Source organism: Terrapene carolina, unplaced genomic scaffold (assembly GCF_002925995.2).
Source record: "Terrapene carolina triunguis isolate 2854851 unplaced genomic scaffold, T_m_triunguis-2.0 Scaffold833, whole genome shotgun sequence".
NCBI lineage: Eukaryota > Metazoa > Chordata > Testudines > Emydidae > Terrapene > Terrapene triunguis.
The window spans coordinates 2,026,674-2,049,448 of record NW_020665184.1 but is presented as its reverse complement, the minus strand read 5'-3'; the positions used below and the strand labels follow the sequence as shown (position 1 = coordinate 2,049,448).

The 22,775-nt window shown below is 57.5% G+C and overlaps 2 protein-coding genes across 4 annotated transcripts in view; one reads left to right on the top strand and one right to left on the bottom strand.

Annotated features, from left to right (window-relative positions):
- Window positions 1-4,198, top strand: part of RFX1 (regulatory factor X1) — a 50,655-nt gene extending 46,457 nt beyond the window's left edge. For all 3 annotated transcript variants that reach the window (XM_024200032.3, XM_024200031.3, XM_026660674.2), the window contains 2 exons: window positions 305-350; window positions 760-4,198. In XM_024200032.3, the coding sequence (XP_024055800.1) occupies window positions 305-350; window positions 760-926 (213 nt within the window). In that variant the 3' untranslated portion in view covers window positions 927-4,198. The remainder of the gene's footprint in view (window positions 1-304; window positions 351-759) is intronic.
- Window positions 4,199-6,906: 2,708 nt separating this feature from the next.
- The window catches only part of DCAF15 (DDB1 and CUL4 associated factor 15), a 27,095-nt gene continuing 11,226 nt past the window's right edge, over window positions 6,907-22,775 (bottom strand). The window contains exons 2-13 of the mRNA XM_026660590.2: window positions 22,206-22,303; window positions 21,886-22,021; window positions 20,805-20,911; window positions 19,414-19,553; window positions 18,760-18,930; window positions 14,550-15,167; window positions 12,827-12,918; window positions 10,739-10,867; window positions 9,707-9,792; window positions 9,288-9,392; window positions 8,722-8,837; window positions 6,907-7,243 (exon numbers count right to left, since the gene is read on the bottom strand). Coding sequence (XP_026516375.1) covers window positions 7,188-7,243; window positions 8,722-8,837; window positions 9,288-9,392; window positions 9,707-9,792; window positions 10,739-10,867; window positions 12,827-12,918; window positions 14,550-15,167; window positions 18,760-18,930; window positions 19,414-19,553; window positions 20,805-20,911; window positions 21,886-22,021; window positions 22,206-22,303 — 1,854 coding nt within the window. The 3' untranslated portion in view covers window positions 6,907-7,187. The remainder of the gene's footprint in view (window positions 7,244-8,721; window positions 8,838-9,287; window positions 9,393-9,706; window positions 9,793-10,738; window positions 10,868-12,826; window positions 12,919-14,549; window positions 15,168-18,759; window positions 18,931-19,413; window positions 19,554-20,804; window positions 20,912-21,885; window positions 22,022-22,205; window positions 22,304-22,775) is intronic.

The window sequence follows — 22,775 nt, the reverse complement described above, 5'->3', positions numbered from 1 at the left end:
GGAGGCGGGGTTACCAGCCGAGATGGGCCGTTGCTCTGATCCAGTGCAGCGGGTGGGGCTGATGTCCTGGACTAGACGATCCCATACAGGAAATGTGTTTCTCTGAAGTCCTGCCACCCCCTTGTCAGAGGGGAAGGTGGAGGTGCCCATTGCGATGGGGGAGAGGGAGAGGGGGAGCGGATGCTGGTCTCCCCAACCCACCTGCTATCGTCCTGCCTCCGTGGTGGGAAGACGGGCGGGGGGGGGGGGGGGGGGGGCGGCGGGGCGGGGGGCTCTGAGCACTCATTCTCGTTTGTCTTTCCAGTTTGCTAACCTGACGAGCTCCTTGAATTCTCTGGACGCAGACAAAGGTAACTGCCCACCTGCCGCGTCTCCCCGAATGGGGCCATTGCCTTTAAGCTGCCAAGAGCCGCAGTTCCCGGGGGTCCAGCTCCTCGGTCCAGCAGCAGACGCCACCAGGGCCCTGAACAAAAAAATTCAACCCCCCCTACCCCCCCATATCAAGTCCCCTCCAGTCGGGCCGCAAAGGGGCTTCAGAGGAGACGCGGGCCCCAGCTCCCCCATCACGCTAATCTGCCGCAGGCCGCACCTATGGGACCATGGAATAGTTAGAAGGGACCGTCCTGATTGGTCAGGACTGGGAGAGGGGGTGTGGCCATGAGGGGCGGGGCCAGAGAAATCCAGGGTTTCGGGCACAGACAGTGCAGCCCCCGGATTCTCAGCACCCTCCCTCTCTCGTTCCTGATCTCTCTGACTCAGATGAGGAGGAGGAGGAAGAGGAGGAGAGCGACGACGAGATGCAGCAGGAGATTTCCCTCAACTCCAATGACTCCAGCAGCCTGACAGCCGAGCCCCTGGAGCCCCCCTCCAAGCTCTCACGGACGGACTCCAGGGGGATCTTTGTGCAAGCCCTGCCTTCCAGCTAGAGGCCAGAGAGACGCCTGCGTGGGCCTGGAGTCAGAACCGCCCAGCCAGAGCCGAGTCCTGTGTCCAGTTCCTCCCGGCTGCTGCCTAGCGATAAAGATGAGCTATTCCTTGTCTCCGAGTGGTATGCAAAGCGCTTTCATTTCCGACCCCTGCCCCGGCTGCCCCCCTCCCCAGCGCGGGTGCTTTGTGGGCAGCGGAAGGCTTGTGCAGTGAGAGTGCCCCGTTACGGGGGAGGCCATTTAACACCACTACGCCCCTCGCCCCCGCTCCGACCCCACGGGCTGGGTGGCTCCTGCAGGGCTGCTTTCCTGCCATGTGGGGGGCAGCTCCCTCCCCAGCCGGGCACAGGGCTGCTAGCCTCCAGCTTCGCTGCTTTTTACTTTCCCGAGATGCAGCGTCTGCCCTTTCCCAGATCTGGCAGAGAGCATCATGGGACTTCTTAACAGGAGGCAAGTACCTGTCTCCACCCCCCGCTGGCCGCAGGCTCCCCTCACCTGCCAGCCCCTCCTAGCTGTCAGAGCCGCGGTCCAGCGGGACGATTCACTTGGACTCTCACCCAGGCAGCGATTGGACCAGCTCCCCTGTCTACACGGGGGCCAGTCCCTTTTGAACCACCCCCCTGAGAAGGCACCAAGCCAAGCACAGAGTCCTCCCGCTGGCAAACTCCTTGCACAGCCAGTCTGGCTCCCAGCCGGCCCGCTCCCAGCTTCCCCCCGCCAGGGAAGGTACGGCAAGCCCGTGCCAATGGGCGGGCTGCGGCTCAGCGAGAGCAGGTGTAGCGTCCTTTAGAGGCTTTTCCTGGGGCCAGCAAGGACGAGAGCTGCACAATCAAAGGGACGTGTCCCCTCGTTTTTAGTGGCTAAGGGACTCGTGCAGGGGAGCCCCCAGCGGGGCCTGTGGGGGCTGGCTGTGCTAGCCCCTGGCTGACGTCGGAGGTCATTTATAAATGGCAAAGGCACAGTGGCCCGCTCTGTGTCATCAGAGCGCTCGGCCGCCCCGGGGAAGGCTCCAGGGCCCAGCCCCTTCGCTCCCCGCACTGCTCAGCGCTGCCCCCTCCCACCAGCCGGCCAGCCGGCCTGCACGGGGCTGAAATCAGGAGTTCCTGGTCAGCTCCAGCCTGGGGGGCGGGTCCTGCTCTGTGCAGCCTCAGGGGTCGCTCGCCATACAGGGGACGTTCAGCAGAACCCACGTGCCTTAGGGAATATGCATTTGTTGTGCCATACGCTTCAGCTGCCGGAGCATCCCCAGGCTGCCGGAGAAGCCCCGGCCACGAGGCTCCTTAGAGAACAGGCTGGGGCGGGGGAGATGGATGGGGGCTGAGCGGATATTTCTCCTCTCGGCCGCAGTGGGGGATTACGTCACAGAACCAGTGGAACTGGCAAAGCCACGGCCAGAAGACCAGCGGCGTCTCTTAGTGGGTGAGAGCAGGAGCCGTGGCAAAGCCGCCCTGGCAGCGATCATATCTGGGATCACTGAGTCTGTCGCAGCCCCCTGGGGAGTTACGTCCCCCTCCCCCCCGCACAATCCCTCACGGCTTGGTTCTCCTCCTCCTTCCCCCTCCCGCACATCACGCTACCGCTTGGTCCTGCTGGTTCCAGGAAGGGGGGCGGGGAATCTCCCTCCCCCCCGGCCTATTTCATTCCTGGTCTTGGATCTCTTCTCTCTCTCTTGTGTATTTTCTCCCCTCTTGGGGTTGGGATCTCAGCCCTCGACATTCCCATCCTCACACAGAAGCTGTTCTCCCAGCGGCTCTGCTTAAACCCTCCCTGGTCGACCCAGTGAGCTCTGGCTGCACGTGCTAACAGCTGTCTGAGATCCCGTCTCTGTCTGGGGCTCCCGCTCTCTGTGTCTTCCCAGCCGGCAGGAATAGGCGTCTCCAGAGAGCAGAGCTGTTTCACGGGCAGTTCTTCGCTCCCAGAGTCTCTGGCTACGTGCGTTCGTTCCGGGACAGCAGCTTTGTCTGCAGTGCAGCCCTAGTGCTCGTGCCCTGTCTGCACTCTGCCCACGGTCCTGGCTCTGCTAGATCATCCCACGAAGGGCTGGGTCTCTGCTTCGCGCTCCAGTGGCCACGAGACACAGAGACCTCCCCCGGCCCTCCCCACAGGGATCCCCTGGCCAGTCTAGCTGCTCTCAGCTCTCCCTCCTGGCCTGCATGTGCCAGGCAGGGCAGAGCGATGGCCGGCCCCAGGGAGGGGCTGCTCGGCCAAATGGCACACGGCCTCCCGGCTCTGCCCCTGCTAGTGCTGCTGGGCTGGCAGCTCCCTCCGCTTGGCCAGTGCTCCCCGTGAGACATACTGGGGGCCTCTTAGCGTCTCTTCCACAGCACCCCCTTGCGCACCGTCCCAGGATGCTCTGATTTCGGTCAGGCAGCCGGCCCAGCCTTTCCTATTCCCCTTTCTGCTGGGGCCCGTGACGTCCCAGGGGACAGACCTAGGCGAGCAGGCCAAGACAAGCACTCCCGCTGGGGCAGCCTGCCGTGCTGACAGCAAGCCCCACGGGCAGCTGGAGCATTGAGCTCCGCTCAGGCTGTAGGACATGGGGTTCAGGCAAGAGCCGGGCTGTAACGAAGGGAGGGTTCTGAGCAGCATCGCAGGCCTGGGGGGCAGTTTAGAATGTCTGAACCCCCACGTTGGGGGCTTCCTGGCAATCATATTCATCCCCAGATCTTGACCTACCCCCTGACCTCTCCCCCCAAGATTGTAAGATGCCCTCTGACCTCAGGTGGCTGGAGGGTGGGAATAAGAGACTGTTCCCTGCTCTGGAGACATGTTGTGGGGTGAGAGCTCTGCTGCTCTCTGCCGGGGAAGCCCTGGCCACGGATTCCCGCAGATCCAGCCCCAGGGGCAGAGCACACCCCTGAGCTCCTGCTGCTCCCCTTATTCATTCCCATTGTGTCTCCGCTAATCTCCCTCAGGGTCAGGGCCTTTCTACTCTGAGGGCCAGGAGAGCTGTGGAAGGCTGGGGCCTCCCTCAGTGACCTCCAGCCCCCAGCAGGGACCCCCCTGCCAGCCACCAGCCCAGCACTGCCAGAGCAGACAGGGCAAAGCGGGTGAGTGAATCCGGACAGGGCATCCGCAAGGTCTCAGCTGGTCAGGCTGGAGTGAGGCTATGGCATGGTGCAGCATTTTCCCCTTGGCGGTTCTCCAGCGGGTACGGGGGCTTCGGCTGCTGGGGAGGATACAATCTGTCCCTCGCTCTCCCCCAGCCAGTCAGAGGGAGGGGCTGGGTTCTGGAATAAGGGAAGTTTCCCTACACCCCCACCCCGGGCTCCTCTCACGGCTCCCAGGAGTCCAACCCTACACGCCCTTTCCTGAGATTGCACAGACCAGAGCGCCCCCTGCTGTCCTGCCTGCACAGCTCAGAGCACAGGACGTGCCTAGCTAGCAGAATGCAGCCGGTTCTCTGCCCTTGTCCCCGCTCCAGGGCCAGGCTCCGTGTTCCCCTGCGGGGCCGGTTTTATTGGCAGGGCAGGTGGCTCCAGGAACCCACTCCTTGTTCAAGTGCAATTCCAGCTGGGTGCTGCACGGCTTTCGGCCAGGGCTCTTCCATAGGAGTCTCCAACTCCCAAGGACCTGCCCTGGGGGCCCAAGCAGACCCAGCACCTCCCCTGCCTGCTGGAGCTGCTGAGCGTGCTCGGTGTCTCCACGGCAGGGCCCTAACCAGGTGCCAAATCCCCCCCCTCCCCCGAACAGGCTGAACCCCCACAGCCGTTGATTTGCTGAGAACTGCCCCAGGCTGTAGCTCCCAGGGCTAGGGCAAGGCCCATTCACACCCCCTAGTGGAGAGAATCAGGAGAACTGCAGTCAACACCCATTCTTCCAGCCCCCAGCCCCCCCTCATTTAGATACTAGCCAGTTTCCATTGTTGCATGGTTCCAGGCCGCCCCCGGGCGGCTCACAGCAAAGGGTCCTTGCTTTGCAAACACCTTGTTGCCGCTTGTCTGTGTCTTCTACAGCTTCCCCCTCAGCTAGCAAAATGTCCCCATGTTTCCTATTGCAAACCCCGCAAGAGGTGACTCGACCCTCCCACTGTGAAAACGGCTAACGTCAACACAGAGTTCTCACGCCCCCCTGGGCCGCTGATTGCCACAGGCCCGCGCTCAGAGCCACTGAGAGCTTTAGACCAGCCCAGGGGCCAGCGAAGACCTATTTCATACCCCATCAGGGGCTAGAGAAACATACACCAGCGCTGGCATCCCTGGTCCAGCACATGGAAGGATGCAGCAGCCACCAAAAACGTGAAGAAAGAGGTAGTTTCGCTTGGTTAGCTTCCAGCCGAGGCGGTAGGGCTAGATGAGGGTAGCTGCGCCCACCCCCTACGACCCTCCTCTGCAGTTTAGCTCCCACCCTGGCTTTGGCTTTGGGAACGTTCAAGTCCTGTCCAGTCACGTGGCCATTCAGACTTGTGGCATGACCCCGCCGCTAAAAGCTCCCCGCGCTCCCCCTCCTGCGCTGCACCCCCCCAGAGCAGGACGGCCAGACACACGATCTTGCCTTTCTTTTGAGTTGCTGCCTTATAAAAATACCCTCTGCCCAACCCATGAGAGATGCCCTCTGCTCGGGTAGCTTCTGGTCTGGCTGCGAGACAGTTCAGTCAGTGGGCGGGACTGGGATCGTGCTTAGCCCCTGGCTTTGCTCTCAGAGAACAGCAACATTCTCCTTGGCGTCCCTCCTCTACGCTAGTAACCAAGAGCCCACCAGTCAGTCTCGGCTACTCTCTGCTCTCCAGAAACCAAGCTCGACTCTACCGGTTTGTAATTGAATATTAGATATTCTAGTTTTAAAGAGGAAAAGAAATCTGTGCTTTTGTATGTAATGACTAATCCTTACTCTATAAACCACTTCAATATTGTGAGATTGGTGAAGCTATAAATTACTTGATATTTTTGGGTTTTTTCAACCATCATGGCCTTATTTGTTCACTTTTTCCAGTGGTTTAAACCTGTGAGATAGATGTTTATTGCAAAAATCTACATATTGTATAAAATATATATTTTGTGTCAATCTTCTGTGCAGCAGCAGGAGCTGTGGGCTGCGCTGCAGCCTTCACGTGGAGTGTGAAGAGCTTTTGTAGGTGTCCCGGCCCAGGAGATGGGCCGTGCCTGTGATCGGATGATGTAGACGTGTGTAGTCTAGAGTGCAAACGCTGTTTTCTACCTTTTGTAGTTCTTTCTTAAGAGAAATAAATTCAGCCGTGTTCTTTGCCTCCGGCGCCACTTGGTTATTGGCAGCGGGAGCCGCGCTCGGGAAGCTTTCAGCTGTGCTGCGGGTGAATGCTTCTCGCTAATCCCTGAGAGCACGGCCTAAGTCACGTGGTGCTCGGCACACCTGCAAGGTGGAGCTGGGAAGTGATCCCAGAGCTGCGCGGCACGTGCACTCTAGGGCCAGGCACTCTCCCCTGCGCCCGCAGCAGAAAGCGACGCAAGCCGAAGTCTTGGAAATTAAAATGTTTATTACAGGGAAACAAAAGCCCATTTGAGGAGAAACTAAATGATTAACAGTGGGGCCGGGGACTGTGGAATGATCCACAAAGTGTGTGGGCGGGGGAGAGGTGTGTTATCTGGACTCAAAGGAAAAACCTCCTCCACTGGAAAAAGTGCCTTAAACACTGAACAGAGAATGACACTTAAATATACATCGAACAGAACCGGGCCATCTGGCCCCCTGGAGGGCGGGAGATTTGTTCTGCCACAGGATCACGCTACGCCCAGGGGAAGCTGGAATGCTGCCCTCTCGCCCCCTCAATGACACCTGAACGGTCCCGGGAGAGGGGCTGCGCGGGGCCTTCTCCCCAGGGGCCAGGCGTGCTGCTGACGGCCGGGGCAGTATTAAAAGAATTCACCGTCTCCAGAAAGCAGGGAGATGGTTAAAGTGGTGTCCCGAGCCGAAGGAAGAGGCTGCCCTGTTCAGAAAGGGTGGAGCCAGGGCATGTGACTGCTAAGTCACCGCAGATCACGGTGACGAGGGTCAGGTCCCCTCCCGCAGCATCAACTGAGCACGTGCACCACAGGAAACGCCGCCGGCAGAGGCAAGAGCGTCACGGTCCAACCCCAGAGGAGACGCTGGGCTGGGCCCTGGGATGACAGGCATTCCCCCTCCCCTAGGGATACTCCTACTTACATCCACTTTCAGCAAAAGCACGAGTTACTCTAATTAAAAAAAAGGATGAAGAGAAATTAAAACCCAACGAAACTCAACCAGGAGGAGGTAGTTAAATCCGACGTACAGTACGGCAGGAACCAAACCAGGCTCGCCTCCGCGTCACAAGACGATCCAGGTGTAGCGCTCGTTGTCTGCTAGGACCTTCAAGGAGCAGCCTAGAGAGAGTAAAGAGCGGATGGGTTTAAGGAGCTGCTCCTCGGTGGCCATTTCCCCACTCCCAAGGCTGGGTGGATGAGGGCGGGGCGGTCGCACCCGGGGCTGCGGGAAGGATCCAAGTCTCCCCACTACACCGATGGCAAAGTAAGGTGGCAGGATCCGCGTAGGAAGCAGGGCCTGGGCCAGGAGTCAGTGTGGCTACAAGCCACCAGGCAGCAAGGGGTCAAGCCAGGGGCACGCTCAGTGCAGCGCGTGGGTCCTCCCTCCCAGCAGTGCAGGAGATGGTCCTGCTGGGGGTTCGCGATTAAAGCCCAGCGTGGCATGCTTGCCATGCCTGCTCTGCCGTCCTCTGCCTACTGACACGGGCACAGCTCTGCCTGGCTCGGCCGCCAGCCAAGCGGGGAACTCCGTCCGTGGGGCCGGAGGCTTCTGGCCTGCCCGTGCTCAGCTGCGGAGTGAGGAAAGACACGGGGCGCAGGGGGAGGGAGCAGCAGGCCCTGGAGAGATGGGACAGAGTCCTGCACCCAGACAGCGGGGACCAACTGCCCCCAGAACAGCCAAGGCAGCTGCACCCGCTTCCCCCCATTCCCATTGGGGTTCCAGGCATGACCCAGAGCTCCGGCTAAGGGATCAGCTGGGTCCAGGCTGGGCGGGGTTTGGTCGGACACCACCTGCACCAGGACTGCTGGGGGTTCGGCTTCTGTGTCTAACCCATCTGCCCAAGCTTAGCCAGGGGCCGGCTGCAGGAATCCCTGGGGCGAGGGTCTCGGCTGCGTGAGCCCAGCGGCCCCTTCTGGCTTTCACCGATACACAGGGATCTAGGAGCACGCAATTATTTCTGGTGGGGAGTTTAACCGGGGGCCACGCAGCGAAGAGCCATGACTGGGCAGATAGCCTCCTCCTGGGGTAGAGGGCAGGGAGGGACGCCCCCACACATGGAGTCTGGGGCAGGACGCTGTCTAGCAGAAAGTAACCATCCTGCAACACGCCAGGGAGCTTAGAGGCCCCCCTGCTGGGCTCTGGAGGGAACCGCGCCCTTGGCAGCACAGCCCAGACACGCTTCGCCTCCCCTGAGCTGGAACGGAGAGATCCAGCCTCCAGCAGCACAGCGCACGGCTTGCCCAGGCCCCAGGCTGCTGTAGCGCCACGTTCCTGCTGGCGGGGGCGCAGAGCACAGGTCTGGAGCCAAGCGGCTCCATGGCCCGCCCAGGCAGGCTGACAAGGCTGGGAGAGTAGCAGGCCATTGCATGTCAGCGGACTGGGCAGCAGAACACAGCGGGGAAGCCGCGTGCTGAACGGGATCTTCCAGCTGAAGCAGGCAGCCAGCCGTGCTGCGTCACACTGCTCAGCCCCGTCTCACTCACACAGGCCTCGCTAGGGCATCCCTCGCCTTCGGCAGGGCTCGGCTGCACCCCCGAGGGGAAGCAAGCCGCCCCTCCTCCAGGGCTCAGCGCCCGGCCCGGGGAGGGGCGTTTACCTTTATGAAGTGCCTCGTTCGTCATTCTGTTGACGTATCGCCCGCTGCTCTCCGGCACCAGCCACTTCATCACCATGTCCACGCAGCTCTTCCGGTAGGAGCTCCAGACGCTGCCACTGCGGACAGGGGACAGCACCGTGAGTGGGCAGAGCAGGGGCCCGCCCTGGGCCGAGGCCCCCAGCCTGTGATTTTCCAGAGGCAGTGCCCTGGGCGGTTTGTATTAGTGCTGTCAAACACAAGCGCCAGGCAGTTCTGGGGCTGATCAGATCCCCGGAACGCCCCACAGCCCCAGGTCCCTCCGGACGCAGCCGCCCCAGCGCCAGCTCAGGGGAGGTGGAAGGGAGTTGTGTTCCCAGGGGAGAAGGCTGGAAGGCAGGGCCACTTTGGTTGGGAAAAGGGAGGTTTGAACTGGGGTGGCAACAGGCTCAGTGAAGGGCTCTTGATTCTAACCAGCAAAGGTCTGACGGCGCCAGGATCTGGGACTCGGACCCAAGCCCAGCTCTCTGGAGTGAGTGACTTTCCCCAGCTCACTCCAGCAGGCACCAGCCACGGCCGCTGCCACACACCTGGTCTGCCCCTTGACTTCTGTGAGGTCTCCCACGCTGACGGTGATGAAGGTGCCAGTGTTCAGATTCCAGGCGACTTTCAGGCTGGTGTGATAGGTCTTTGGTCTGGAGGGGAGGCACAGGACACACACCGGCCTGGGCAGGTTAGAATAGGGGTCGGCTAGAAATTAACCATTTCCTCCCCAAGCCCCACGTACAATCTGGGCAGTTACCAGGACCCCTGGAGCCCGCTAGGGACTGAGGTTGGGTGGAGGGGTTCTGGCTACTGGAATTCCTCCCAGACTCCCCCGGCATCTGCTCTCCATGACCTCCCTTCACGCCAGTTCCTGCCCCTTCTGTGGGGACTGGGTCCCCTAAAAGCACACGCCGAGGGGATGGAGAGACGTCGCGGGGGGAGTTTCGGCAGCGGCTGTACTCACCTAAGCTGGCCCTCTTCGTCAGGAGCTGGGAAGGCCAAGAGCAATAATCCGATATTGATGATGACTTGGTTGGTTTCTGGACACACCTACAGGGAGGGGATTGGACAGTTGACTCGGGGAGGTTACAGAGCCTGGCAGAGATCACTGCGGAGCACTGCTGGGCGTGGATCACGCTGGGCAGGGCGGATATGGGTACCAGGCAGAAGGAAGGGTGGCCTGGTTGTATTTAGCCCTGGATGGTCCCCTCCAGAGCCCAGGGTTCTCTGAACCGAGTACAGCAGCAGCCCAGGGCAGCTGATGTGCACAGAGACGCCTGTCCACTGGGATTCCCACCACACACCGGGCACTGCAGAGTCAAGACAGCAGAAACGTGAGCAAGATCTGAAGCAGCACAACCAAAGAGAGGGGCCTGACCCCTCCTCCCCTCAGATTAGGTTAGTCAGGAGCGCCAACAGCCGCCCCCCAGAGCAGTCAGCAGCCAGGTGCTGCAGCAGGAAGTGAGATCCCCACCTCCCGAAGAGGGAACAGGTGCCAATCACTCCCCTCTGACCCCCCATCCCAGTGCAGCAGCCAGGGGAAATGCAGAGGCTGACCCTGTCCCTTCTCCGGGTTCCTGGCCAGACCATCTCTCCCTCCCCACCCGGTTCCCCACGGAGCCCCTTCAACTCTGCCACCTACAGAAGGACCCAAGAAGGATACAGCTCCCAGGCGTGCAATGCTGAGCGGCCACGCCCTGTTACAGAGGAGGGCTACTGCAATCGGTTTCATTTCAGAGGCAGCACTACGGCTTCCGGCCAGGTCCTTGCTCCAGTATGTAGCAGCCAACAGAGAAGTTTGTTGATCCTGCTGGAGGAGCGGCCGGCGGAGCCACTGGGGGTTTCGCCTCGGTGCTGGCTCTCAGCCCAGGCAAGGCGCTGCGGCTCTCAAGTCACGCAGCCGGAGGCGGTCCGTTCCAACGCCGCCCGACGGCTTCGCTAGGCAGCACGAGGCTCGCCTGGCTCCGCAGGGGAAGGGACGCTCCCGCGCACTCACCTCTAAGATGACGATGTCGTAGTCGCTGAAGGAGCAGAACTGCCTGGACCAGGAGGCGTCGTTCCGGATCACCTCATTAATGACGTACTCAAAATCCAGAGTCAGCTGCTCCACAGTCAGGTACTGGCCCTGCAATGGGGGTAGAGAACCCAGACGCCTCAGCAGCTGTTTCTCCCTAGTCCTAAGGGCCTGTCACTTTAGTTCCCGCCCTCAGCCCAGCTGTGCTAAGCAGGTGCTGGCTTTATGGCTGAGCCAGGGAACTCACTCCTCAAAGTCCAGTCCCACCCCGCCACGGGACTCCGCAGACAGGGCCCCTTTTCTCACCCCACAGCTCTGCGCTGAGAGAGACAGACACACGTCGCTAGAAACTTGGAGCAGCCTAAGTCCAACCCTGCTCCAAGGGCACCCGCTAGATTCGACTCCGCTCACCCATCGCCAGAACTGTGAACAAAGTTTGAACTGCGGGCTCAAGCCCTGCCCCCAGGCACAAGCCCATTACCTCCTCCGGGGCTGGCAGCCAGGTTAGAGGGAGGAGCCGCTTGTGGCGCTCCGGGGTGTGATTCCCAGCCCTGCCAGACTCCGTGTGACCGCGGGCACTGAGCACTACGCCTTGTCGGCTTCACCTCTCCTGCCCTTTATCTCGTCTGTAAGCTCGTCAGGGAGGAGCTGTCACGGGGTTTGTACAGTGCTTGGTGCTCTAGGGCCCCATCTCAACCAGAGCCTGTAGACCCCACACCAAGTCCATCAGCGCCGAGACAGGTAGGACGGGGGCACCTCTCTGGCTGGCAGAATCTTTTATGATCAACGGTGGGCAAAAACCACGGCACGGCTACGAAGCCCCACGGTGCTGAATTCAGCAGCCCTCCTCAGAACAGACCTGCTCGTGAGTAATCCCCCCACCGAGTGCTGGTCATCATTGCACAGAGGTGATGGGGAACATACCCCCATGCTGCAGATGGGGAACACGACTCGCCCAGTCACCTGGCAGCAGAGTCAAGAATGGACGCTAGATCTCCTGAGCCCCAGGCCAGCGCTCTGCCCACTAGAGCAGTGGCTCTCAACCAGGGGTCCGGGGCCTGCTGGGGGGCCGCGAGCAGTTTCAGGGGGGCCTGTCAAGCAGGGCCAGCATCAGACTCACTGGGGCCCAGGGCAGAAAGCCGAAGCCACGCGGCCTGGGGCTGAGGCCCTGAGCCCCACCACCCAGGGCTGAAGCCGAAGCCTGAGCAGCTTAGCTTCATGGGGCTCCCTGTGGCGTGGGGCTTCGGGCAACTGCCCTGTTTGCTACCCCTAACGCCGGCCCTGGCTTTTATATGCAGAAAAGCAGTTGTTGTGACACAGGGGGGCTGTGGAGGTTTTATAGCATGTGGGGGGGCCTCTGAAAGAAAAAGGTTGTGAACCCCTGCACTAGAGCACACTGCCCCATTCATACTTCCCTCTCCCAGCGGATCACTGGGTAACCTCCCCTCTCTTAGGGAGGGATCTGCCTCCAGCCCATTTAGAAGGTGAAAAATCAGAATTTTTGTGAACGTAGAAAGCGTTTGTGAAATCAGCGCGGTTCGGCCGCCTCTCTGGGGACGGCTGACTGGAGGTGGGGCAGCGTGGTCAGTTTTCGCCCCAGGGTGTTACTCACAGCTGCCCAGTTCGGAATTGACACCTTAAAATGCAACACTCGGCTCCGGACAAAGCACTGCATGTTGGGACTTGTAATCTCCATGGAGACTACATCTCTATGGAACAGCAGCGGCTGATGAAAGCTTTAAAAAGGACACCCACTTCTGTCTGCAAGTCTCACACACACACCACTGTTACGCCTGACACCTACGCTGACAGCACAGGGTCAGACACTACTCCCTTTGACTCGTGTATCACATGGTCAAATCCTCCATGTCCAGCAATGTGGCAAGATCGAATGCATTCAGCGGTAACAGAACATGGCTGTCAAACCCCCGTAACCGTCCGGGCGATCCGGGGCAGCTGCGGGAGTGTTAGCTCATTTTTTGAAACAGACTAGATTTCAAGCTGACGGTGTCCCTTTAAGTCCCCGCCCCCCACCCCATGACAGGACCAGAGCCCAAGGCCACGCCTGACCTGGAATATGGCTCTCTCCTTCAGCGGCTTGAGGTTTCGCCCTCTCAGGTCAGTTACGACAAACGGCAGCGAGATCTTGTCATCCTCGTACTCTGAAAGGGAAGGCAGCATGAGGCAGAGGCCACGTGGCTGGCGAAGGGGCTGGGCCTGTAATCCCAAGGGGTCCGCAAAGTCGCCCCCCGTGGAAGAGGCTTGGGAAGCGAGATGTCTGCTAAGGGAGCAGGAACAGAACACTGGTTTCAGCCCCCCTGGTTTAGTGCGATAGAGTCCAAAGAGTGGCTCTTCCTGCTCAGAGCCGCTCCATGTGCCTTTCCGAGCCAGCTTTGGTGAGCAGAGCTCTTGCTCCCATCAGCCCAACAGAGTCAACACAGCTCTGGGGGAACGAGCCAGATGCCAGGACTCCTGTATTCCCAAGCTCCACTACTTGGGAGTGTAGGACTGTGGGGCAGGGACTGGCTTTTTGCTGTGGGGTTCTGGCCCATGCCTGGGACTCCTAGGTGCTACCGTGGTACAAATAAAACCTGCCTTCAGTTACACCCGGGCAATGCAACTGAAGGCACCAGGCTGGGCCAGTGGTTGGTGGGGACAGAGATGGGACAGTTAAAAAACCTAATTACAAAAAGCTGGACCTGCTGACGTGAACTGGCACCTTCCCAAGAGGGACAAGGGCAATTAACGAAGGCCTCCATCCTTCAGTCAACATTACTTGGGACAGGAACATTTAGGCAAGTCAGGGAAGATTCTGGCAATTCAGCTGATGGATGTGCTGCAGACTCGTCTGGGAGAGCGGGGCGGGACTGTGGGGCAGGCAAGTGCTCCGGTCTCAGAGCCCCATTAGCCGGCCTCCTGCTCGCTGCGTCAGGGAAGAGACCGAGTGCCAGAGCACATCCGTGCCATCTGGTACGGGAGGGACTGCAGTGACGAACGTGACAGGACCAGAACTGCTCTGGCAGCCCGGGGCCAGGCGTGTGCTGTACCAAGGAGCTGAAGGAGGGGCCTGTGCAGAGACCGGCTGCTCAGGGCCCACCTACGCTGCAGCTGGCAGGGAGCCTCCCAGCCCAGGGCCCCAGATTTGGGGTAGCGGGGCTTGCGCTAGCGCTCCAAAAACAGCTTATGCTGTGGCTCGAGCTGGAGCTCCGGCTCCCCCGCCCCATCCCAGGCTTCAGAGCCTGAGACGTGCCCCGAGGCTGCTATGGAGAGATCTCCCCAAGGAGGGGACAGGGCCCCACTGGCCAGAGGCCCCTTCGGAGCATTACAGAACCAGTAACTGGGGGGAGGTCCTCAAGCCCACAGCACTGGAGGGATGGTGGAGAAGAGAAGTCCCAATCCATACCGTGAATGCAGAGCGGGCACAGCAGGAAGGTAAGCTGTGCCCTGCAGGGACCCCATACAGGGGCAAGGGGCAGTTCAGTCCTCAGCCTCTCCACTGAGGCTTCCAGCAAAATGGCCTCGTAGCCCTCGGGGATGGAGGGATTGGAGGGGAGGGGGGTGGTTTAGCAGCATGGAGGCCTGACTGCTGGGAACCAGAGGGAGACCCAAACTCACTGCACGGGCCGGACACTAGACCGTTAACAGCTCTCGGTTGCAATGCACGTAAGTCCAATTACAAGCAGACTGAGGGATGAAAGGACCCGGGCTCCAGCCGAAACCAGTCAACTCAGCCCTCTGCGCGATCCCCGCCCCTGCACCGAGAAGTGGATTGGCCTCCCCAAGCTCTGCTTACCGTCCTCCGGCTCCGACAGGTCGCTGGGCTCCAGAACATAGCGCAGCTTGGTGTAGTTGACGTAGCCGGGCTCAGCCGGCTGGCTCTCCATCTCCGGTCCAGCAAGGGGAGAATCTTTCGGGGGCTGATCCCCTTCTGGAGTTCGGTCTCCCCTGGGAGACGAGAGGCCATGATGCAGGCGGCAGTAACTCCCGGAGGGCCCCGAGCACGGCTTTGCCTCCCACGGTGCATCAGCAGGGGTGCCCTGGGACAGGGATCTGTGTGGGCCGGCTTCCTGGGCAGGACGGCACTCAAACCGGCCGCCACCCACCTCCTCCTCTTCCGCTGGGGCCGGGCCTTTCGCCTCTTTGGCCCGTCGGAAAATATCGGCCACAAACTCTTTCGCCTTGGCCACGGCTGGCGACAGCTCCATGGGTTTGACGGGGCTTTCCGGGCCCTGGGAAGCTCTGCTGGCGGGCGATGGTGCAGCAGCCATTCGGCAAGGGCAGCCATCTCTTTCCATCCGTTCCTCCACAGCCGCTGGGCCTGGCGTGGCCCCTGCAGCATCACAAGCCCCCACGTGGGGCGACTGGGGCTGGTTCCGTCTGTCATAGAGGATTTGGCAGAAGTTGCTGTCCTCTAAACCAGAGAGAGGTGAGGAAGGGGTTAAAGAGGCCATGGCTACACAGAGAACAGTTTCCATGGAGACATCCCTCAGCATTTTCCACTGGACAACTGGGAGCAGCAAGGTCTAGTGGATAGAGCCCCAAGTGCCCCAATACCAGAGTGATGGGCACGGCATGCAAACCATTCCCCGGGCTCTGCCACTGCCGTGCTGTGACTCAGGTCCCAGATCCTCACGTGCCCTCGTCAGACGCCAGCAGATACTCGGATGAAGAGTATTAGACCTCTGCCTTCGTTTAGACGTCAGGACTCCGGGGTCAGCGGTACCACCCAGCTCCAGGGCAATGCTTTCCCATCGGCGCATCTGAAAGTGCTTCACAAGCTTTAATGTATTTCCCCTAATAACCCCCCTGGGAGGCAGGGCAGGGGGGACCAAGGCAAAGAGGTCACACACGGAGTCTGAACTCAGGTCTGCCAAGCCCTAGGCTAGTGCACTAACCACTGGACCATCCTTCCTCTCATCAGGGCCCCACCACTGAATGCAATTGCTGGGCACATCATTTCAGAGTTAGGCTGAGATTCAGAGAGCCATCGAAGGGGGTCGGATGCCCACTTCCCATTGGTTTTAAGGAGAAACGAACACGAAAAGCCTTAATTCGCAAAACAGCTGCCCCCTCCCTGAGGCCGGCTCTCTGGGACCTGAAGATGCTTTGCAGACATTAAAGAACTGAGCCTCCAAAGCTCCTGCACAAAGGAGGCAGGTCCCGGCCGCAGAAATGTGCACACAAACGTGGAGTGACTCGCCCCAGGTCACACGGTGAGCCAGTGGCAGAGGCAGCAGCACAGCTGGGAACAGAACCCAGGAGTCTCAACTCCCAGCCTCCTGCTCTGGACTCTCGAACATGCTCGTAGATACACCAGGATTTCCCTAAAACAACACACAACTCAATCTCTAATATACTCCACACAAAACTCCCCGTCGCGCCAGCAGGGTGTGGCTTTCACCCCTTGGGCATTTCTCTGTCCCCTCATTTTAGCGGCAAGTTTCTCTGTAAAACGAGAGATTACACACATTGGGCTGGTCTCCTGGAGGAAGCCAGGACGGCTTTACAGTGCTTGCTAACATGGGTCCAGTTTACCTCTCCCAATGTCTAAAACGCTGGGAAACCAGCATGTCACGTGCTTCCAACCGCCCGTAGGCGAGTTAGAAAGACACTCAATGTCCCTGCATCACATTCTCACCTTTGAGGCCCTTCCCCTACGTGTCCCTTACATGCCTCCCCCACCTCACCCACCAAATCTCTGCTCCATTGTCAACTTCTCTCACCCAATCAGAATCGCAGAATCTCCTAGAATCGCAGGACTGGAAGGGACCTCGAGAGGTCATCTAGTCCAGTCCCCTGCACTCAGGACAGGACTAAGTATTAGACCATCCCTGACAGGTGTTTGTCTAACCTGCTCTTTAAAACCTTCAATGATGGAGATTCCACATCTCAGCACGTCCTTCCACGCTGCCCTTAGGTATGGGACACCCACCCTGGACCAAGCCGTTAGGGCCTCAAGGCTGCTCCAGTTCCTGGCCCCCAGGAACAGCATACGCTCCCATTGTGCCAGGCTGCGAGATCTGGACAACATACCTGTGCACTGCTCCAACAGCTTGCAATCAAGGATCTCAAAGCACTTTACAATCACCTATTAACCCTCGCAATGCCAGGGGGTAGACAGAGTGGATAATCGCTAGCTCTAACTTTTCAGCAGCAGATCTCAAAGCACTTCTCAATCCTTTTAATCAGTGATAGAAAGGGATTCTTTTTTAAAATCGCATTTATTGAAAACAGCTTATTTAAATTAAATATATTTTCTTTTAAAAAATACACCCAAGATTAAATTTGAAATGACAACCACCCAAGTTAAACCTAATCTCCCTATAATCTACGCAAATCATTTAAATAAATTAAAATCTGCTGTGTCAATGAGCTCTCCTCAAAGGTTCATGAGTTGGATTATATACAGTGGTGGTTTTCAACCTTTTTCATTTGTGGACTGCTAAAAAATTTCAAATGAAGGTGCAGACCCCTTTGGAAATCTTAGACTGTCTGTGGACCTTCAGGGGTCCGTGGACCACAGACTGAAAACCACTGATATACAGAATCAGGGGAAAACCAACTTTCTAAATATGTCAATTTCCTGTCCTGCACTAGGGGTATGTATTATTTTCAGTCTCTACTATGGGGCGAATGCTAGTAGGTACATATTTCTCAGATGTACATTCCTTACAAAGGAGGTTGGTATCATTCTTCCCATTTTACAGATGGGGAAATTAAGGCCTGGGAAGAGGAAGTGACTTGCCCAAGGTCAACCAGCAGGTCAGTGGTAGAACCAGGAGTAGAACCTGGGTCTCCTGGGTCCCAGACCAATGCTCTAGCCACTAGACCACACTGTCTACTACAGGGATATCAAACTCAAATGACCATGAGGGCCACATGAAGACTAGTACATTGGCCCGAGAGCTGCATCGCTGACCACCACCCTCCCCCACTGCCCCCGCCCCTGCCCCGCCCCCATTCCAACCCCTTGCCCAAAGTCCCCACCCCCAACTCCACCCACTCCCTGCCTCTATTCCAACCCCTTCCCCAAATCCCCACCCCTGCCTCCCTCCTGGAAAGCGCTAAGCACTGCCAAACAGCTGTTTGGCGGCAGGAAGCACCTGGAGGTAGGCAGAGGAGTGGGAACGTGGCGCACGGGGAGGGAAGGGGGGCAGCGGGTATGGGGAGCTAGGTGGCCACAGGAAATAACTCCGGGGAGGGCGGGCACGGGGAGCTTGGCGGGCCGCAGCAAATAACTTCGCGGGCCGTGTGTTTGAGACCCCTGGTCGTCGTCGTCGTCTTCTTCCTCCCTCTCCCTCTCCCTATATCTATATATCTATATATATCTATAAAAACGCAGAGGCTCACTCCCCCCCACCCCCACACTTCCTCTCCTGGTTTTCCTACATTGCAAGCTCTTTGGGGCAGGGACATCTGATTGTGCAGCGCCTGGCGCAACAGGCCAATGGGCCCTACCACAATAGAAGCAGCTATAAGACCATCCTTCCGTCCCTTGAGGTTAGTGCTTGAAACCGTTTGAAGCTGGAAATCCAAACCTCAACAAGGCCGAGGCGGTTGCTTTGTTCTTAGGTGGTTCAGCAGCTGCTAAGTGAGGAATGAGAACCTGAGGTCCAATGCATCTTGCAACCACCGAAGCCACGGAGTTTCCAACCCCTGGCCAAGCCACAGGCCTGTGGGTTGCTGAAAGCGCCACTCTTAGTAGCTGTGATGCTCAAGCCGGTTGCAAGAGAAGGATGGCAATGAAGTTCTCTGGCCTGTGTTATACCGGAGGTCAGACTCGATGAGCTAATGGTCCCTTCAAATCCAAGATGAGGGAGAGAAGATACCCTGGCTAGACGGACTAAACTAAGCAGCCGTTCCCACACATCCAAAGCCTCACCGCTGACCTTGCAGAAACACCCAGCAAGGCCCGGAATTCCAAACACAGCGTCTTCCCAGGAAGAAATCCACACGTTAGTGCTCTCCAATTCCAGCTGCCCCCAGAGAGGCGAGGCGCTTACCTGCGGTGTGTACGGAAACTGCACATGCTACGAGGGAGTAGCTGGTGTTGAGCAGCACCACCTGGTCCTTCTTGAGCTGGAAGGCTGGCTGGAATGTGGGGAAAGGATAGACCACCTGGTACTTTGTGTGCAGCATGAAGCCATGCTGCAGACAGTGGGCGTTTGGGTCCCCTGAGAACACACAAGGAGAGGGACAAGTGAGATCATCCCTGCCCAAAAGACGAGAACAGCTGGGGGGTCAGATACTGCTTGTCTCCCACGCGCTCAGTCCCAGAGTCACCCACATTGAACGTGCCTTGCACCTGGCAGGGTAAGAACATTTCCTTTACTAACACTAAACGAATCCCACTGGGAGTCAGATTACATTATCCTCCTTGTGCGGACCTATGGGGAAACTGAGGCACGGAGGATGAAAGCTTGCCCAAAGATCATGCGGCAAGTCAGTGGAAGAGCTGGCAAGAGGACCCAGGAGTCCCAACTGTCCCCTAAACGAATCAGGAGACCTCACTCTGTCCCGTCACCAAGTCTATCACCCCACCTTCGCCAAACCTCCAAGCGTCACAGCTTGCCTCCTCTGACCCCCTTAGGAAGATGCACATCAGCTTTCCCGGCGAACATATTCTCGACAGCTCGGGAACTGTCCCACTGGCTCACCTGGATGTGCGAGGGCCATATCCCTGCAGCCGGGGCAGTACATGAGTGGGGGCATGGCCACCATGCTGATGTAAATATCCCGATGGTTTTCATCACTCATCATCATCATGTTCATCAGCAAGCCGTTTGCAGAGCGTGTGCTGCCAGGGAGACAGGAGACACCTTTGGTCACTTTCAGAGAAGTTCAGGGATTCAAACCCTCATCTCCCTCTTTTAAACCCACATCTTCCATCCCTGATTTCTGTCCTAGCTTGCAAATCAGGCCTATTAGCCAGTCGTTACATGGGAGAGGGGGCAATGGGATTCTCTCTTCAAAGGGTTTAATCCAAACTGGAGCCGCTACTAAATTAAACTGTTATTTTTCCTTTACAAGAGCCTTGGGGCTAAGAGGCAGGACTGAATTGCTCTCAGATCTTTAAGAACATGTTTCACGTGCAGTGACATTACACAGAGCTCCCAGCCCCACTCCCAGTTACGGCTTGGGTGAGTAAAACATTAACATTTACTTTGATTGCAAGCTTTGTGGGGCAGGGACAGCCCTTTGGTTCAGTTTGTGCAGCGCCCAGCACAATGGGGTCCTGGCCCACGACTAGGGGTTCAAGGCGCTATCGTATCACAAATACATACAATGCAGAGGAAAAAAGCAAAAACACACACGTCTTTGCCAATCTAACACCACACAAAACTAAGTATTTACAGTCATTAAAAACAGATGGAGAACAAAGCAGGTTTTTTTCAAAACATGAACAAAGAAACAAGGGAAGTCAAACGGTTTCAATTGATAAGGGGCCTTTCCCTAAACTGGAACCCTACTGCAGCCTCTTTCGAGAGGAGTTTGTATTATGCTAACCAACTGCAGCAGATGCACCCCACCTGCCTCTCTTATTTGCCAGGTCAGGGCATTTGGCTCTTCCAACCTTAGATTCAGCTCAGGAGGAGGTGGGAGAGTAACTGAGCCATAGTTCTCCCCTTAATATCCCAAAGCACCGCTTCCCCACTCCTGACAGCCTTAGACACTCCATCTTCTAGGGCTGGGGTGAGCTGACGGTGTGTGCATGCACGCAGGGAGAGGCTGAAGGGAAGGCTTGGCCTGCGCTGACCAGGCTGCACCCAATCTGTGGACAGGACGAAGACATCAGTTTCCAAGGCTGTCAGTCCTATACTTGTGTGTTAAGTGAAGTATTTGTAACTATTTTAAAGAGGCAGGAGTGTATCACCCAGAAAGCTCCGGGAGGAGGCTGGCGGCAGCAATGAAGAACTTGCTATGGGTCCCTCAGCCTCCCTTAACCTTTTATGGGGGGGATGTGAAGTTGGGAGCGTAGGCGGGAACTCAAATTCTGTCCAAATCACTCCCTCATCCCCCAAGACAAGACTCATTCAATGGAACTCACTTGAAGCCAAAGACGATGACCTTGGAGGAGTCACTGGGCCATTCACACACAGTCAGGTAAAGGTCACTATAGATTTCTTCATCTTGAAACAAGCGAACCTGTCGTACCTATGGGAACAACAGAGCACATCAGATTGAAACCTGCTGTGAGAAAACAGATGACCAAGCAGTGGGATCTGGAATTAGAACCCCCACCAGATAACTGTAGGGCCTAAGTTACTTGGGAAGGTCTTTTAAGAGGCTTAGCCCTGGTCTACACTATGAGGTTAGGGCGAATTTAGCTGCATTAGGTCAATTTGATGAACAATGTGTCTATACAACCAACACCGTTCCGTCGACCTACACAATCGACTGTATAAAATCGTTTTCTAAAGATCGACTTCTATAAAACTGACCTAATTTCATAGTGTAGACATACCCTTAGCCGAGATCAGGTATTCTCTGAAAGATGTTTGTTTGGCACAGAGAAGATAGGTGATTTTACATTTCAGATGCCCCTTTCACTCAGGAGGGTCTCAAAATGCTTTATCGTTACAAACTGATTACATACAGGAATCACTGCATACAGCTGCCTCTGGGGTGGAGCATGACAGTAGTTTGACAGTGCACAGCAACACTGCACTGCATTTAGCACAGGAAGAACTGAAACCGTGGGGGAAATTTAGGGAGGCAAAATGTGATGAGCTGATTAGGGATCTGAGGACAGCAGCCCCTCAACTCTAGCAAAATGCACCCGATCAAGGCGTCAGTTTTATGCCTTGTTTAAAAGGTGATGCCTCTTGCACCCTAGTACCTCCTACAACCGGACTGGGCAACAGTGGTCAGTCCAGCACCCTCTAGTCTCATACAGGGGCAATGACGCAAAGGAAAGTGTGTCCCCTAATGAATCCCCAACCCCCCTTCTGGGTTTTCCTTTGAAGTCTCCCTTCCAAGCACCAGCCACACCTAACCCTCTGGATCACAGCCCAAAGGGGGAATATCTGTAGGAAGTGGGTCTTCATTCCTTGTGAACCCATTCACCACGCTCAGTTGCTTCGGGAGCTTTCCCTCCCCCAGCGCCAGACTGGGGGCATCATACGTACCAGCTTCAGCTTGCTGTGCACGTTGAATTCCCACCAATAGAGGTGGTAGATGTAGAAGGAGAAGTCGTCGTCGCCGCTGTTGCTGGTATAGGACAAGACGTACCTCCCGCACTTGGAGAAGCCGAGGAAGATGTGTCTGGAAGATGAGCACAGGACTATAGGTCAGCCCAGAGCACTCACATTCGTTCACATCCCCATCTCGCCAAACTTGCTGGGCATGGAAACTCCCCATGAGTTTATCTGCCCCCCCCGCCATGGAAGTCAAGCTGAGAATGATGGATGGCCCTGCCAACCTGCTCAAGAGAAATGCCACATCTTACCCTGCACACAAGAAATCTTCGTCCACAATATTCTTCAGGGAAACGCACACCCTTGGGGGGAGCTTGCGGAAGAGGCGTGGAGAAAGCTGCCCGCTGATCTGGAAAGAAGGGAAGTGTCAGAGGCTTGAGGGTACATCCAACAAGAAGCGGGCTCAAGACATCCCAAAACGTGTCCTGAATTGCTGCCCGTGGATGCCTCCTGCTTGTGATCCCAGCGTGAGAACGGAGCTGAGCTAGACAAGGGCTATATGAGCAGATATCGGAGTCAGGGGTGTTTATTTCTGGTAACGGTGACCACAATAGTTGCTGCCCTGGGGCTCTCCTGACACGTCACCATCGCAGCCCCCAGGGCCGGGACTTTTGGGGCAATGGCTGCACAGAGCAACCTCGCTGCAAAGTCAGGGCAGCAGAACAGAGGCTGACATAGAAAACAAGACTCCTGGGTCAATGGGGTCTAATGAAGTGGGGGGTGGGGGGGGAAGAGGGAGATGTCGGGAGTCAGGACTCCGGGGTACTATCCCCAGCTCTCTGCTCAAGTCATTTCACCCACTTCTGTAGAAACCCACCCCC